Consider the following 19,027-nt stretch of genomic DNA (forward strand, 5'->3'; position numbering starts at 1 on the left):
CGACTAAGTTTACTAATTGACACACAGCACTGTATAAGCTTAAGGTGCTTAATTATATGACTTAAATGGTAAAATGATTACTACAATATGTATAATTAAAAGTGCCTATTTCTTAAATAAAAAGAGTGTTCCTGGAAAAGCAATAAAAGAAATGAGGGTAAAAAAATTCACTTGTGAATGTTAAAATATCTGTAAACGTCTTCTTCTATCCACTCATAGTTCAAAATCTCACCAACCTTTTATAACCCCTTGCCTGAAATTCCTACTGTAAACAAAAATGACACATCGAGAGTCTCGTCTTCACTTGCACAAAAAATCATGGGCCGAGGGGAAAGGAATGGACCCCTGCAGAATTATATCTTTCCTTGTTTGCCCTCTCAAATGCTTGGTTCCTTCTCTGTAAATTTGCCACAGTGTTAGACCTCATCACTGCTATGCCTCAGCACTAGATATTAAATAATTCTTCCACAACCCTCGAAGTCATGGGTCAGTTTAGACAAGTGCAGAAAAAGCATGTCTGGCAGCATTGCAGACGTCACTGGGTGTGAGGCATTGAGTGCAAGTTCAAAATGAGACATAAAACTCTCCAGTGCTAATAAACAAAGAAGAAATGACAGAATTCAAATATTCCCATTCTTCTAGCCTAATAAATTAATGGACCTAGACAATGATCATCAATGGCAGCTAACATTACAAAAAGAGAGGCTGGCAGACAAAAAGATACCTTTGAATGGAAGTACAAACATCACTTACAAAGTCTTGCCAAAAAGTTGATTCTGAATTGAATCTAGCTCCCAGCTCTAACTAGCAAGTCACAACAACAACAGGGGACAGAACACAGTGACCACCACCACCCCTGGGATGCAGTCATCAACAGACTGTGAGAAACCCTGCAGCTCTGTGCGCCAAGGATGGCCCAAGGGCTGATCGGTGCTAGTCCACACACTATATATTACTAATCTATAATGAGGTAAGGAACTTAAGCTGGAATGTAAGTCATCTCCCTGCTTCCTTCTTCTAGAAAGCCTTGCTATGAAAAGAAATAACAGCTCAGCTAAATGGTGTGCTTAGTGACACACTGCATTTACTGGCACATGATTTTCGTATCATCACAGATTGAAAACAAGCAGCTAATGGTCTGGCATTTTAAGTGCCACGGCTCTACAGGACGTGAACCAATTTCTTGTTCTCCCCCAGCTTTATTAAATAGGATTGACAGATAATATTGTAGAGTATAGTACATGACAATTTGATACATTTATACACTACAAAATGATCACCACCAAAGTATTAGCTCCACTTGGTTACATAATTACTATTTTGTGTATATGTGTTTGTGTGCATGTCTCTGTGTGTGGTGAGAACATTTCAGATCTTTCTTAACAACTTGCAAGCATATAATACAACATTATTAGTGATACTCATCATGTTGTACCTCTGATCCTCAAAACTTATTCACCTTATAACTAGAACTGTAAACCCTCTGACCAGTATTTCCCCATTTCCCCTACCCACCAGCCCCTAGAAACCACCATTCTTCTCTTTGTTTCTGAGTTCAGATTTTTAGAAGTGATATATAATATGAATCAATTTCTTCAATAAATAAATTATAAGTAAAAATGACAAGAGGGCCAATCTATATATTTAAAAATATTTAAGAGATTTATCTGGAGAAGGCAATGGCAACCCACTCCAGTACTCTTGCCTGGAAAATCCCATGGATGGAGGAGCCTGGTAGGCTGCGGTCCATGGGGTCCCGAAGAGTCAGACATGACTGAGCGACTCCACTTTCACTTTTCACTTTCATGCGCTGGAGAAGGAAATGGCAACCCACTCCAGTGTTCTTGCCTGGAGAATCCCAGGGATGGCGCAGCCTGGTAGGCTCCCGTCTATGGGGTCGCACAGAGTCGGACATGACTGAAGCGACTTAGCAGCAGTAGCAGCAGCAAGAGATTTATCAACCAATTACTCTTAAAAGATGGACTTAATTTAGATCCTGATTTGAATGAACTATAAAAAATAAAGTATAGTATAAACTAATCAAATTTATACAATATTATCAAATATAAAAATAACATCAAGTACTGGGTATTTGATAATATTTTTCAATTAACAATACTTTGAAAAATGATAGTAATATCGTGTTTGTTTCTTAAAGAGTCCTTATCATTTACAGATGCATATTGAAATGGTGACTAATTATTTTTCAGGGATTTACTTGAAAATAATCTGTGGCAGGGAAGAGAAGGAGACACAGTAAGACTGGGCATTCATTGATAACTACTGAAATTGGAGCTTCACTGGAATATTCTCTCTAGTTTTGTTTATATTTGAAATTTTCCACATTAAATGTTGGAAAACAACAACTTTGCAGCAGCGTCTGGCCTAGATCTTCTTGTAGCCCTACTCTTCTATACATCACAACCCCACATTTCTGCTTTATTTTTTCCCCTTCATACAAGAACCGTTTCTACCTGTTATGGAACTCCGCATTTTTTAGTGGGATGTGGACTACCAATAAAAGCCAACAACAGTCCAATTCCAACCTGTGTACTATCTTAAGCAAGAGGCAAGAATGAACCAAAATGCTTCTGTGAATCTCACATATGCAGCTATTCAATAAGGCTAATGTTCAGAACAAATGACTTCCTCACCCTTGTGAAAACAGCAGTCCAGGGCGTGGGTTTTCTCGGGCACTAAACTACTTTCTGACACGATTCATTTTCATAAGGACACCATATCTTTCTTTATGGCAAAAACATAAATCCATCAGTTAACAGGAGTTTGAAGGAAAGGGGACTGATTTGCATCAGGCCCATAAGAAGGCTGCATTTTGCCTTTTCACGAATGGAAGAATTCTTACAGTCATGGGAAATAGAAAATGAGAGGAGGAAATAATTTAGTGAGGAAGCCTGATATGTTTCCTGATTCTTCAATGGTGACAATGTTTCAAGGAGGGGCCCAAATGCAAGTAAACACCTGGGTCAATCTAAGATTAAATTAGATCCTCTTGTCTAGAATTCTGCCAAATATTCACCAACATAATGTCAGAACTGCTGACCAAAAAAAAAGAAGGAAAACCTGACTTGCATATTCTTATAAGATTCTTGAAAGGTTTTCAAAAGTTAAAAAATAAAAGATTATTTTTTATTTGAGGTTTATTTATTTCCTGGGAAATTAGCAGAACAGACAAAGTACTTGGTATTTGTTTGCTTCTGCATTTTTGCTTTTTTATTAACTTTGGTTGTGTGATTTATCCCATGGGAATAAGAGATATTAGGTAATTTGAACATTTTTAATGACAAGCAGAAAAATAACTATTATCTGTTTAAACTATTCCTTATTTAAAGAAGTTTTTATTTTTATAGGCTGTGAGTGAATATAAAGCAACCACAATTTCTTAGAGTTTATTGCCAACCAGTTAACTAGAGGTTAATGTGTAAGGGTGCAAGGGTATAGAAATTCTACCAAAGCTTTGCCTAAATTAAGATAAAATATGTTTTGGCCCACTTTCCCAGATGTTCAATAGTTTAAGATCTCTTGAAAGCCAACTCTCATTAAAATCAAAATGGGGATCATTAAAGGAAAATGAAAAAACTACAAATATTTTCAATTTCTCAAAAGAAATAGGGCACAGAAGAAAAACGACAAATGAGAATCCCTTTGTACTGACTGAGTATTATGTTGCTGCAAGGCATGAAGCCAAAGGATGGGAACACTCAGCTGGAAAGTGAAGGCAACGGCTCTTTTCAAGGGTGGACAATCTGAGTCAGTCCAGCCCCAGACCATGCAAGCAAGTCCTGTCCACAGGCGTCCAGAGAGAAGAGCAAGGACTGATGAAATGAGTCCTGGGATGTGCGAATAATGTGGGAAGGAGAGGTTTCTTGGTCCAGAGCAGATGTGTTGTGTTTCTCATTCAGCATCTCTTCCTCCTTTTGCTACCCTAACTCCTCTTGGGAAAGAGGAAGCCATTCCACACCCCTCAGTCCTGGCCAGCCCACTTGCCCCATTTCTTTGGCCACAGTGAGGGGCACGTGACAGGAGCAGGGCCAGAGCTCTCTCTGAGATCTGATGTGTGGAAGCTGGGAAAGTTTCTCTCTTTACCTGTGAGATCATGAGATGAACGGCAGTATGACTTGGAATTACCAGTGGTCATCCTGTCTACCTGATCATAACCAAACTCTTCCTCTGACAAGGCAATTAAAGCCCATTTCCAAAATACCCAACAACCTCACCACAAACAGTCCCAACTCTCAGGGCATCTCTTTGCAATACTTCCAATGAAAGTGGTTTTCAGACTAGTGCTTCCATTTCCTGAAATATAAATTCTTTCCACAAAGGTTCTTGGGGGGTGGCGGGGGGAAGGTTCATCAGGAAGGAGACAAAGCCATTTGCCAGATCTGCCAGTAAAAAAATGCAAACTTTTTTGGAGGAATTGGCAGGGGGTAAGGGGCCATATTAATTATAAATAATCTGGGGGAAGGGGAAATTGAAAAATAAAAATCTTATCTGCATGTTGCCTTTAGGTATATATAACCAGACCTTCCCTGGTGGCTCAGATGGTAAAGCGTCTGTCCACAATGTGGGAGTCCTGGGTTTAATCCCTGGGTCGGGAAGATCCGCTGGAGAAGGAAATGGCAATCCACTCCAGTACTATTGCCTGGAAAATTCCATGGACAGAGGAGCCTGGTAGGCTACAGTCCATGGGGTCGCAAAGAGTCAGACACGACTGAGTGACTTCACTTTAACCAGACCTTCACAAAGTAAATTTCCATTAAGATTATAATTAAAAAAACTTTGAAGTTCAAGTTTGCTTCCTATGTTTCTGGAAATAATTATTTCCAAGATGAGAAAGTGGAGATTTTGATAGCCAGATACCAATGATATTGTATTGTATATATACAGTTATATATATTGTATACTGTAGATAAATCCATCAGGCACTGTACTAGGAACTTGAAATGTATCCTCTCATTCAATCTTAGGAAACTCAGAGAGGTGAATATTACAACCTCATTTTATAAGTGAGGAAACTGAGGCTCAGCCAGGTCAAGCCAGAGATTTCTGCCTAGCAGGTGATGGAGCCAGAATCTGACCCCAGGCATGTCTGTAACCACACTTCCAAGCCTCCCTGAAAACACAGCCAACGGTCATTAGAGTTCATTGAAAATGACTCCTTGGTCCTTCAAATATAATTCCACAAGCAATACCACTCTACCCAGCTACCCACAACCAGGCTCAAACAGGAAACGGTGTGAAGTAATTATAACGTATACCCCAGCCACTAGCTCTGGGTTTTTATGACTGAACTGCCAAATCGCTCCTAGCCAACTCTTCAGGAAATGTGCAGACACTTTCTCAGATTCCAGCTAAAACATCAGCTATGTGGCCCTGGGGAGGACAGAGCTCACAGGGTGGTAATGGGATATAAAATTTGCAAACTTGAGGTCAGTGGCCTCAACTCTGGGGAGGGAGGCAGCAGTAGTCCACAAAAGATTAAAAACTAGCTGTCGACTTGACGGTTGCATCTCAAGTCCTTCCCGGAAAGGTACTTGCTCATGTCGCCTTGGACATTAACCCCAACAGTAAAGGGGGAAATACAGTTCACACGTAGTTCTGCCTAGAGTCACTGGAAGAAGATAATAGTATCAACAGGCTTGAGACAGGGTGTTCATTCTGAGAATTCAGCATTAGGTCCAATTCAAACACAGCTGATGCTCAATAAATCGTTGTCACTTGGAGTAGGCAAGTGTTCTACAAAATTGGTGGGATAGATGATAGAAGAATTTAAGATTGTTTTTTTCTTCACAGGCACACTTATTTCATGGAATCTAAATGTATAAATTGGTAGTGTCGGTAGTTGAATCAAGATAAGTTGCAAGATACACGTTACAAGATAAGAGTCTGAACTTATAGACCTAGAATTGCCAGGGTTCATCCCAGGACTAATTGCTAATTATCAGTGTGAGTGTGGAGATGGGAGGATTACACCCATGAGACTCCCAGAGGAGCCTCCCATTTCTTTTTCTCCCACCCCCTTACTAGCAACCACCTCCCTTAAAAAGCCCCACCCCACTCAACCCCACCTAATCTGGAGGCTTCCACTGACAGCAGGGTAGGACTGGGGAGCTAAAACCCCAGTGTCCAGCCTGCCATTAAGGCTGCCCACAGACTGATTGCACTGTCTGAGGCCAAATAAACAACAACAGGAAAAATGTCCATGCCCACGCAATGCAGGAATTTTGCTTATTTGCAGTACAGTTGAGGACTTACAGATAACAGTCACCCTCTCCAGGGTATGAAGACAAACAAGCATAATCTCCTACCCAACAACATCAATTTTCATTTGTGTGTACTCAGTCGTGTCTGATTCTCTGAAACCCCATGGGCTGTAGCCTGTCAGGCTCCTCTGTCCATGGGATTTTACAGGCAAGAATATTGACGTGGGTTGTCATTCCCTTCTTCAAGGGATCTTCCCAACCCAGAAATCAAACCCAAGTCTCTTGCATCTCCTGCACTGGCAGGAGGATTCTTTACCACTAGCACCATCTGGGAAGCCCAACAACATACTTCTACTTAAATCCCCTTTTCCTATGGTGTGACTCAGCTTCCATACCTATGAAGTTAAGAAGAAAAAATGAGTACCCTGAACACTTTTAATGAACCTTCTCTGGGCCTCAGTTTAAGCATCGATAAATTTCAAAAGTTGGTCCCACTATAAATATTTTGTAATGTTTTTGTTTTGTTAATGTAATGGATGGACTGACAATGGAATAAAATCTGAATCATGAAAAAAAAATCAACAAATAAAAGAGTCTTTAAAAGCTACTCAGCGAAGGTACCAACCTATTAGGGTCCGATTATATGATATTATAAATTAGCAGTGAATGGGCAGCAGAAATGGCAGACAATGAACCATTATCCATGAGGCAAGGGAGACGCGCCGAGCAACATGGCACCATATATATAGGTTCACAATAAATGATAGATTAACCTGCTTTTCCACTACATTCCTTTGAATGTTTTTACAGGAATGTTTTCTGACATCCAAGTGTCTTTCTTTAGTGTCCTGACTCCCCTCCAAAAGCCCTCAGTCTCCTGAAGAGCCTGGTACCAGTGTCGCCAGGAGTCGTCATCAGGATCTGTTAGACGCCGGCACCTGCTCTGTCTAGCCCAGATCCACTGGCTGATGGAACTCCGCTATAGCACTTTCTTTGAACTCTCTCCTCTGGCCTCCCTCAATCCTTCTCCTTCCCTCTCCTAACAAAAACATTATCCCTGGTTTTCTTTTTGAACACCCCAAGACCCTCAAGTTAAAAATGAACATTTTATTAAGAATTTCTTTTTCTTAATGTTTTAACCCTTATTTGATCTTTATCATCCCTATTTTATTGGTAGGTAGTTCAGCTTACAAAGTTACAAGAAGAAAAAGAAGATGAGGTGACAACGGAAAGGAAAGGAGGGGGAAATTATGATGAGAAAGAAGGCAAAGAGGAAGAGCATGGAGGCAAAGGAGAAGAAACAGAAAAACAAAACAAAAACCTGTCTGTCTCTGGAATACATTTATTAACAGAGATACTACTATGCTTCAGTTCAAAACCGCGAACTTGACAGCAGACATAATGAGTCCATAGGGCCAACATAAATCCTATGTCCCAACACCAACATCACAGAATGGTTGTACTATATTTGGACTTAGATGTGTTTGGATACTTATATTTGAATGTAAGTATGACTGATGGTCTAGGAATTCACAACCCTTCAAAACACTGAACCAAATCACTTGTCTAATGGAGCAGTTCCCCCACTCTGGGCCTGCTTGCCGTCTGGAATACATCTTTGGCTGGGAATGGCAGAGATAGTGAATTTTCCTCTCTCCCTTCCCCTCAGAGGGGACTGAATAAACAGACTCAGTGATAACTTCAGCAACAACAACAAAAAAAAAGCCACTTGAGAAAGTGGTAAAGTCACAGGAACTTAAGACCAAGATTTGACATAATAGAGTTTTGGATCCATAATCCAAACTTCACTGTATTCCTAATCCAATTTTATTCTATGAACAATGTAGCTTCTTCATTAATGCAAAAAAAAAAAAAAAAAAAAGAGTTCAGCTCACTATCATATCAGTTCTATTGACAACTGTACATCTATTTTTTTTATTATAATCCCAGATTCCAGAAAAAAGTGTTTCTGAGGTAAATAACACCAACAGATATATAAAAGGGAGCTATTAACAGAAATTTAAAGTAAAATTCCATATAGAAGGAAGATAAAACATATTAGATACCTAAATTAACAAAATTAAGTGATTGTGCATTAAATTTGTCCTTGAGCTTCTTAGAGGCTAAATTCCCCCTCCCCTTCTGTGGGGAGGGAGAATTAGGAGTTTCATAACTTGCCAGATTTTTAGGAACTATAGTCTTATTCCTGGAATTTGCAAATTCTTTAAATGCAGAACTCCCGCCAAAGTAAGATCAAAGCGCTTAACATTAACCTAAAAGATCACAGAGATACTAATGTAGCATTCTGAGGTGGCAGGAAACAAAATACAATGAAGCAGCCAGGATGGGAAACAAAGTCAATCAGACTAGATCAAGTTAGAATTGAAACATCTGATTAGACTTCTCACAAACCCACTGCCTCACTGTGGTAGCTGCTCTCCAAAGATTTTGCCCCTTAATTCCTCCTCGCCTTGTAGACACAGGCTGCCCCTCGCCTCCATCAAGAGGCAGAGCTTCTTAGCCCACGCCCTTGAATCTGAGCAAGGTCTGTGACTTGCATAGAATTTCAGACAAGACTGTCTGAAGAAAGTCTGGTAGCTTCCACTTTTGTTTTCTTGGTATCCTCAGCTGCCTTGTACAAAGTCTGGCGATGCTGCTGGATGGTCCACGGGGAAAGGGAGACAATCTGAGACTATATGGAAGAGAACCAAGAAACCCAGCCAACCCTGATAACATATGAACTCATTCAGGCCCTTCCAGCCAGCTTTTAGCCATTCATCTCTGTCTGTGGTCAACTGGTGGGGTTAAAACATGTGACCAGAGATGAAGAGGCTATTGTTCACCATCCAGCCCCAACAGACACTTAACCTGAACAAAATCTGGTAGCTGCACCTGGGGCTCAGTTTCCCCATTTGCAAAAACACACTCAGTGGCCTATCCCCAGGGGCCGGCCCAGGCAAAAGATCACATAGGAGAGAGCTTTGAAATCTGGAAGGCTCCCAGCAGAGTCAGACAAGTGGCTCTTTGCTTCTTTTATCCCTTCCTCTGTCCATCCATTTAGCTCAACCACACCAAAGTAAACAGGACTACAGGCACCAGTCCACGATCACAGAACCAGAAACACACGTGGAGAAGTCATCTTGCTCATTTCAGACCCGACAGACATTGTGGGAAGCAGAGACAAGACTCCCCACTGCGTCCTGTCCAAATTCCTGGCCTGCAGGATCATAAGAAATAATAAAATTGTTGTTGTTTTAAGCCACTAAGTTTGGGTAATTGGTTACATAGCAATAAGATAACCAAAACACAAATAAAATAGCTTATGTCCTTATAGTAAGGAGACTAGTAATAACTCTCTCTTTAGTTTCTCATTAATAATGTTACAATGTTTTTACATGCAATAAGTTTCAATGTACATGGAGGTACATGTACACTGGAAGCTTCCACGCTTTTGCCTCTCATAACCAAATGGTCAAGTACTGCTCATGTTGCCACTTGAGCCTCCTCATCACCACCACCACATCTCCCCGGCCACTGTTGCTCTGACCATCATGCACTCTCACCAGGACTCCTGTACTAGCCTTCCAAGTCTCCCTGCCTCTAGTCTCCTTACTCGCTTTATCATATACCTTTTACACCTCGGCCAGAGTGGCTAAGATCTGATCATCTTCCCATCTTAGAATCCTGTATTACGTCGCCATCCTCAGCTTTCACAATCAGACAGTATAACATCATGCGACCTTTAGACCCGCTCCCACCCTGGCCTACAGACAGGCATATATGGTTGCACACTGCACACTTCCAGGGGGCTCTACTTTCATAGGCTACACTTTGAACCATGCCCGCAAAGACATGTAGCACAAACCCTGAGTCATGAGTGCAAACTCTGCCCATTGTATTCAGTGTCCCTCAATCACCAGAATATTATATACTTTCTGTTTCTTGCCTTTTTCACTCAAATTTTTCCTTATTTCTCTCCTGTACTTCCTCCAAGCTCTAATATATATATATATATATAATGTACCTTACCCAGTTAGTCAATTAAAATTGGTCAACCATTCAAAAATTACCTATTGCATACTTAGTATGTGCCCGGTTTCTAGATATCCCTAGTGATAAAACAAACAAAAACTCAGCCTTCAGTAAGTTTTCTGTCCTACTAAGGACTCATTTATTACACGGACCAGAGGTTAGCAAACTTCTTCGGTAAAGGGCGAAACGGCAGATAATTCCGTTTTGCCGAGCCCTGCCATCTTTGCCACGACTGCTCTCACTCTGCCAGTAAGTGAGAAAGCATAGGTAACACACAAGCAAGTGGGTGTGGCTGTACTCAATACAGTTTATTTCAAAACAGGCAGCACGTTCCATCGTTTGCTGGTTCCTGACAGTCATCCACTGCCGAGTCATTTCTGAATAAACCCATTCCCACCACGATACTTCGCTTGTCATGGGAGTGCGTCTGCCTTCGATAAACGCTGAGCCTTTCTCCACAGCAATGGCAGAAGATTCTTGGGAAATGAAGGTGTCACGAATGTGGAAGAAAGGAAGAAACTTATCAGGTATAGGCTTTATTGTAATTGAGAATCATCAAAATACAATGGTTAAGGAGCACTGACCAGGAAGCCAGATTTCCCAGCTCCATCTCTTACTAGTTTATGTCCCTGAAGGAATAACTAAAATCACTGAAAAACTGTATCCCTCAGTTTCCTCATCTGTTAAATGGACATGTACGTATAATTGTGTATTAAATGAGTAATACATGAACAATGCAATAGTGAACAATATACCAGAGCTTGCTATTCTTTACCATTATTGCTGCAATTTAATGTAAAAAATTACAGTATATTAATGACTCTGAGCTTACAGGCAACCAAGGTGAAAAATGACATGAAAGAATTAAATAACTCATCATACTGATGAAAACTTAAGAGACATACCAGTTTCCCCTGGAAAGAGAAACACCTCGTGCACGTTTATCCTGAGAGAAGTTTCTCACATGGGACATGAGAGCAAGAGATTCTGAATGACATAATGAGGAATGTCTCCAGTTCAGAACCATGGGCAATGCAGATGAAGGATGCCTGTGATGGTTACCTGACATCCTCAATAAAAGTTCCAGATATAATACTAAAATGCATGTGCTATCCAGAGAATCCACCATTCAGACATGCTATAAGCCCCTCTGTGTTTTATTAGTCTTTGCAGAAATATCAAAGCTTCCTGTTTGACAAAATATTATATTACTACATTATTAATTATACCTGGGATTTGTGAACTAGCATGAAGGAATATTAGGAATTTTAAGTGGAATTTTACCAGTGTCTTAGTTCTGCATTTTTGTCCAGAGGAATGAAAACCAAAACCATAACTAAAATTAATGGAGAAAGAAAATTTAATATTAAGAATTTGTCTTTAAAACTTAACCTCTGCATACCTCAGCTCTCACAGCTGTAGAGGGAAGGTGATGAAAGGACTGGCCCTATACAGATGGGCTGAGCACTGAATGTGCTGTCATATGCAGAACACTGAGAACCATGCCTGGCACATAAAAGTCATCTTAACGTCACTACCACTGCTACAGATGTTATTGTTATTTACTTTTACTTCCTCCTAGACCCCATGCCTTTTCCTACTTTTCTGCTGCCTCCCAATTTTTTTTTAATGCATCTTATTCTCCTAGGAAATATTCAACTCCTCCAGGCTGTGGGCAGTATGTCTCCAGCATACCACAAAGCTAAATTCAAGGTAGCGATCGATCAAGACTTTTTGAATTAATGAACTCTTTCAATCCCAGCTTCAACAAGTTAGTGTTAGAATGCTCATTTCTTGCCACTGATGGTTTTACAATCTAATGGGAAAGTCAAGCTTAACAAACTTAAAATATTAAACTCCCATGTGTCTGCCACATAACTCAGCCCTCATAAGATTTTTCATTTCAGCTTTCTTTAAAAATTTCATGAAACAAAATCCTGTTTCTAGAATAGGCCTATTTGTTGGGTTTCTAGACACAAAGAAACTGTTAATACAGTTTATTTCTATTTTAAGAAAACATCATATTTTCACCTTGGAAATTAAGGCTAAAATTCACAAATTGGTTAGGCTTATTGTTTGGTTTATTGTAGGAAAAAGCAAACAAACTATATCCGAGTATCCTAATACCAAGTTTTATGTCTCAAATGTTACAAAATGAATCCCAGAAATAAATACTTTGTCTCCTGTCTTGTTTAAAATGTGGAATTGCCGAAACCTTTTATTTAAAAATATCTCTCTTTTTTCATGGTGTTGCAATACTTTAGCTTAATCTATTCAATAAATGAAAGGATAAACCATACCACTGCAGGATTTTTGCCTCATATTTAGTTATTAGCCTATCTGACTTTGGATGAAGTCTTAAAATCCTCTTTATAAAGTAAAATGGATTTTATGAAGTCTGCAGAATTTTTCTGTGTGCCCTGTTAAAGTTCTTTATTTTAATAACAGATTTCTGTGTAATTAATCCCTCAGAGTTTGCCGTCACATAATCTGTCCTGTGTACGAATGGTTCCGCATGTATTTTTTTGGTAATAAAACCCCTGGAAAAAAAATAAACAAATAAACAAAGACCAAAGGAATCAGGCACAAGGGATTGTGTGAAATACAACCAGTCTTATATACTTATAAACCGGGCAATACGGCAAAAGTGCAACAATCCATCTTATCAGAGATTTGGGAAAAGAGGGTTTCACTCTCAAAAATTTTTCCCTTTGATGGGAGGCTGTAATATTTCCTTATCTGGGAGCTAAAGCAATAAAGCAAACATAAATGGTGCATCAGTTCAGTTCAGTCATTCAGTCGTGTCTGACTCTTTGTGACCCCATGAATTGCAGCACGCCAGGCCTTCCTGTCCATCACCAACTGCCAGAGATCACTCAAACTCATGTCCATCGAGTCGGTGATGCCATCCAGCCATCTCATCCTCTGTCGTCCCCTTCTCCTCCTGCCCTCAATCCCTCCCAGCATCAGAGTCTTTTCCAATGAGTCAACTCTTCGCATGAGGTAGCCAAAGTACTGGAGTTTCAGCTTTAGCATCAGTCCTTCCAAAGAACACCCAGGGCTGATCTCCTTTAGGACAGACTGGTTAGACTATTGCTATTCAAGTAGAGCTATGTTTTTTTTTTAATTAGATTGTCTTGCACACTTTTTGCCTAATCACAGAAGTTAAGAATTTAGCTGAGAAAATTCTTGTGACCTGAAATTCAAACGATAAAGCTAGGATTTTATTATGTCTCATAAAGTCATTTCACACATGTTAAGCTGTGCCCAGGCAAACAAAAATTATTATACATTTATTACTTGAAAACATTTTTAAAACTTGCAAAACCCTCATTTCAAAATAGAGAGAAATGCAGTTTTTGCAGAGTGAATAGGGACCACACTCATTCCATTAAAAAAAAAAAAAGGATTTCCTGTAAAAACAGAAATTGGCGATTTACTCTAAGAAAACACAGTGAAAGCTGGGAAGAAACTTGAGGATCCTTAAATTTCCACTGTGGAACAACTTCTGCTGCCCAGTGGGAAGAGAGAGAGAGAGAAAAAAAAAAAAAAAACACCTGCAACAGGATGGAAGGAGAGAAGGACAAGCTAGGACTATATACCCAAAGAGGGGAAACCATGCAGGTCCCTAGACAGGGACTCGAGGAAGCTGACAGGAAAGTACTACATATCCCAAGAAGAATACCCAGGCAAATTCTGCGGTCACCTGTCACATCAGAGAAAGACAAGAAGACAGTAACTCGTAGGAGAGCCCAGACCAATGGGCGGCAGACACTGATGAGCTTAAAGCACCTTTTAAACAGAGGAAATATTAGTGAGGTGCTGAAAGTTGCTGCCACCAACTGGGCATCAAGCAGACTTGGGGATTTCAGATCACTTTCATTTCATAAACTGTACGTCAAAATGGCAAACAGGTTTCGCTATAGTCAAAGAGGTTGATTTTGAAGCTGCTAATATTTTAACTAGCCAAAATAGGAGTTTTAAGCAATAACTGGAAAAATGGAACACACCACTGCTCTTCCTGATGATGTATACAGCATGGTGTGGTTAAAGATTTATTCATCTGAGATTGTAATCCAATAAGCAGAGAGAATACATTTTAAAAGCTATTCAAATTTAAGAACAGAGTTGGCATTCATTTCAAACCTATGGGAAGACTTTTGATAAACAGCAATTATATTTTCCTTCATCAGTTTACACTACACATAAATGTTCACATGGGCACCAACATGCAGGTAGAAGAATGTTGGTAAGAGCGAAAACTTTAATATAATCTAAAGAGCCATCATTAGGAAACTGTTCCAGCACATTATGGGATTCTGTATGCCAAGAGAACACATGAGGTAGATTCCTATGAGTTGATAGAAGGATGCAGTAAAGATATACAAAAGTAAGACAGGTTGGGAACAGTATTTATAGTACATTCCAGACATTAAAAAGGATATACACACATATCTAAGTGAGTTTATATATATATGTGCATATATTATATTTGTACATGTATTATACTATTTCTAGAAAAATACATAAGAAAATAGTCTTTGAGAGGTAGGCGAGAAATATTTTTAATTGTATATCCTTTTAAAGTTTAATTTTTTACTTCAAATATGTATATATATATAATGCATATATTATATGCATATAACATTATAAATAACATAAGATTTATAAAAATAAAAACCTTTATATTATAAAGGTTCATTATTATAGTATGTTAATATATAGTTATGCTACAAAGGTTAATTATAATTATTTGCTAAATTTTTCATATATATGCAAAATCTCAGCAACTACATACTAACTAAACACAGAGAAGTGTTTCTTTATAAACTTAAAAAAAAATGTAAAACCGAAAAAAACTAAGTGTTGATGTGAGTAAAAGCATGGACATCCTGTGAAGCAACAAAGCAAGGCTTAGTTTCTGTTTTCACATTGAGTCAGTGCCTCCCGAGGAAACAGGCTGGTTGGTGATAGCCCAGAGAGATGAGACAAATGTCTGGCCAGGCCTAATGTCTCCCTGCAGACCTTCATCCACAGAATTAAACCCCCTACTTCCTATCTCTGCCTAGGAGCAACGCTGTCAAGCTTAGCTTCTAAGATTTTATATATATATATATGTATATATATATATATACATATATATATGTATATATATATAGCAGAAAAATATTTTTTAAAGGAAAAATGCTAGACTAAATCAGGTCCTTTCGAGAATGGATGAAAATCAGAGTTTCAGTTCATTTACCGAACTTGCCATGGGCCATGCACACAGGGCAAAACATATCTGCTGTCTGATCAGTATCAGGCTTAATATAATAAGCAAATTTCCTTTCCAACACTTGTTGGAATCCTTGATTTATTTTCCACAAAGACCAGGATGGGACTAAGTTAATCATAACTGTTTCCTGGGGTCAGAAAATCCTGCATATTTCACCAAGGTCTAAGTGCTTAGCTCTGATCATTGTGTTGCCCCAGATCTAGACCAGCACTCAAAAACACATCTGTTCAGTTTACTGGACTTTTTTCTTTCTGTACCTGAGCCATACAGACACAAATTTCACTGCATACATATAATTAAAACAACCCATAACAAAAAAGAATATGTGAAAGGTTCAGCCACATATCCAAGTGGACACCATCATTTGATCACTCAGGGCCATGTGGTCAAACTACACAACTACTCAAAAAAGAACAACAATGGTCCGTAGTGACTTAAATGGGAAGGAAATCTAAAAGAGAGTGGATATATGTATACGTATAACTGATTCACCTTACTGTACGACAGAACTGACACGACATTGTAAAGCGACTATATCCCAATTAAACAAAAAAATTTTTAAATATTTAAAAGAGCAACAAATTAACAGAAACCTCTGTGTATTTACTCTCTGGTTTCATTACAGAATCCTCCAAAGAGACAAAATGGGTCATTTAGAATCCATCCTGCTGCTTCTATAGAGTCTTGAATTTAAACACTCTCAGAGATACTGCTCTTTCAATCTGAACAATTTTAAGGGAAGGGCACTCCCACCCTTCTTTGATTCAGGAAACTGACAATATTTATGCAGTCAACCCGCCTAATTTAAATACTTTCTGCTGAAACATTTTCTGTAATAGGGGCATAGGAGACTGGCGAAATGTTCAACTACATGTGTGTAACACACACACACACGACTGGTTAAAAACGCTCATTCAAAGCCTGCCACAGCAGCATTACTGCCCCGATGAAATAAGGAGCTTCTTAAAACCACAAAACAAGTTCTCAGAAACACTTGCCCTGCTCTGCTTCCAGTGTAGACATCTAAAGGAAAAAGTCCCTAATTTTAACAAGCGCACCTTCAAGGAGAACCAACTATTAGCTATGTGTCTCCTCTGAATGGCTGTCCTTGGAATCCCTTTCTTTCCTTGCTCCCCTACAAACAGAGCATCTACTAAGATGCCCACCATGCAATTGCTTTCCCTACACACAACCGGAATTGGTATGAAGGGAAAGGATGGGCTGCCCCTCTTTTCAGTCGCAGCTCCTCCCCTTCTTCCTCAAAGAACCTCCTCGCCTCCCCCAAATCAGCCTCGACAATGGCCCAGGATTCCTTTTAGCCTTGACCTCTAACTCTGGGGCAGAAATCCGTAAAGAGTAAGAAGCAAGGTGGTTTGGCCAGGAACTGCAGCGAGGACTGGGTAACCCTTGCATCTCTGAGGTGCTCCCAGGAAGTCTTATCAAGGATCCTTCTACTGTCGAGAATCGACCCTGTCAGTTCCTCTGGATCTTGATACTCGGGAAAAGAGGAAGGGGACACCCACACCAAAGCAGCTGGCCCGATCCATTACCCTTTAAGCGCGTCGTGTCCTCCGCCGCCTCTTCTCTTGGCCCGGTTGGCTCTGGTTTCCTTCACGTTCCCAGCCTCCAAATTGGTATCCGCCCCATGGCTCGTGTAGGACGCTAAGAGCACAGTAAATCCCAGGGCGACCTCCAGCAGCCCCCCTCGCCGCATGATGCCGAGCGGCCGCCGGCTCCCGCCGCCTCTCGCCGCGCCCCGGGCTGTGTCCGCGGCCGCCGCTGCGCCCTGGAGCGCGCCGCGCCGCCGGGGTCCCGCTCTCCCGCCGCCCGTCCCCCGGGCCGGGCTCCTCCCGCCTTCTCCAGGCGCTGCTCCCACTTCAGGCGGCCCCTGCCAGCTGCAACAGACAAATCGCCGAGGCGGGGGGAGAAATTCAGGGCATCAGGATGCTGAAGCCTCAGGGTCCCCATTCCCGAGCCCAACCCGCGCACCGCCTGCGCGTGGCGCACTTTGGGTAAGTGAAGACCGTTTGCTCCACAGCTGGCTGAAAAGCCCCAGGCCCCCGGCAGCATCGGTTCCAGCCAACCCCTTGGCCTCCCGGGCGCCGCCTGAAAAAAGCGCTGCAAAAGTCCCTGTGTCCTGAGCAGATCTAAACCCCCGGACGAGCTCGCTGGGTGTATTTTTTACTAGCACGAATTGTGCGCAATGCGCGCTCTGACGCCCCAGCTTCCCAGTCTGTCCTCTCCGCCAAGCCGCCGGGCTGGAAGCCCGCCGCGCCATCCCCGGCCGGCTCTGGGCACTGCCACCACCCCTCAACATCTGACGCCGAGCCCGGCACCAGGAGCCCCGGGCCAGGAAGCTGTCAGGCAGGGGAGGGCCAGCGCCAGCTCTGGACGTTCCGGGACAGCCCCTCACCCCAGTCCCTGTCTCTGCCCTCGGCGCGGCGCAAACGCAAAAGCCTCCGTGGCTGGAGCCCCAGCCGCGGCGGCCGCCCGATCCCTTTGGGGACCCTGGCTGCACCCACTGGAGAAGCGGCGGATCCGGCTCCCAAGGCGGCGGCGGCGGCTGTTCCTCGGTCTTGGCCGCGGCAGCCGCTGCCCCGCTCCGCCCGCAGCTGTCCCAGCTGTGGCCGCCTGTCTGCCTGCGGCACCCACAGTCTCTGCCGCCGCTCCTGCGGCCCCCTCCTTTCCCCACCTCTTCAAGTATCGTCTGCGCAGCGGTTTCTCGCGAGAGAAATACTTCTAAAAAAAAAGAAAGAAAAAGAAAATGACACCCCCTCCTACATCCCCCTCATCACCACCCCACCCCTCGGCCCCATCCATCCTCCCTTTCCACTCCCCTTTGCCAGCCACCGCCTCGGCGCGGGGGCCTCTCTCGCTCGCAGGACTGGCGCAATGGGAGGAGGCAGAGGTGATCCGGTCCTGCCCAGCCTGGGATTTTGCGTTTTGGGGTGAGGAGTTAAGGGAACGGGAAAAAGTCGAGTAGCGGTTTCACCCGCTGCACGGCTGGGAGATCTAGACCCGAGATTAGCCTCTCCCGTGATCTGGGAAGCCCGGCCGGCGCGTGAAGCTGTGCCACCTGTACCAAGAATGCGCGCTGGAGAGGGCAGCTCGGAGGCCCCAGCGCGAAAGGAGACCCATCTCGGTCTCCCCGGTGGCCGCCTCACTGCGCCTCTGGGGCCGGGCACCGAGCAGAGGCCGGACACCGGGGCAGGGCAAGTCAGGGGGGCCCCCCGCTGAGGACTCAGGGGCTGATGTGCAGGCGAGGGAGGAGGCATGGTTCTGAGCTTCAGTTCAAGTCACCCAGGCTGAACCCAAGATGCCTCAAGAGTCTGAGTGGGATTCCCACCCAGAGGCCTGTGGATGTTGGAACCTGGGATTTGGGGTGGAGGCAGTGAAGGGACGGATCTCGGGCCCAGCCCACAACTAATCCTAGGCTTCTCGTGGAGGACCCTCTTGCGCCTCCCCAGACATTCCTATTCTCTCTCTCTTATATACA

At 42.3% G+C, this 19,027-nt stretch overlaps 1 protein-coding gene across 1 annotated transcript in view; it reads right to left on the bottom strand.

Annotated features, from left to right (window-relative positions):
* The window catches only part of FBN1 (fibrillin 1), a 273,921-nt gene extending 256,661 nt beyond the window's left edge, over positions 1-17,260 (bottom strand). The window contains exon 1 of the mRNA XM_068963729.1: positions 17,082-17,260. Within this exon, the coding sequence (XP_068819830.1) occupies positions 17,082-17,245 (164 nt within the window). The 5' untranslated portion in view covers positions 17,246-17,260. The remainder of the gene's footprint in view (positions 1-17,081) is intronic.
* Positions 17,261-19,027: the final 1,767 nt, after the last annotated feature.

The sequence above is a fragment of the Capricornis sumatraensis genome, chromosome 2 (assembly GCF_032405125.1).
Source record: "Capricornis sumatraensis isolate serow.1 chromosome 2, serow.2, whole genome shotgun sequence".
Lineage (NCBI taxonomy): Eukaryota > Metazoa > Chordata > Mammalia > Artiodactyla > Bovidae > Capricornis > Capricornis sumatraensis.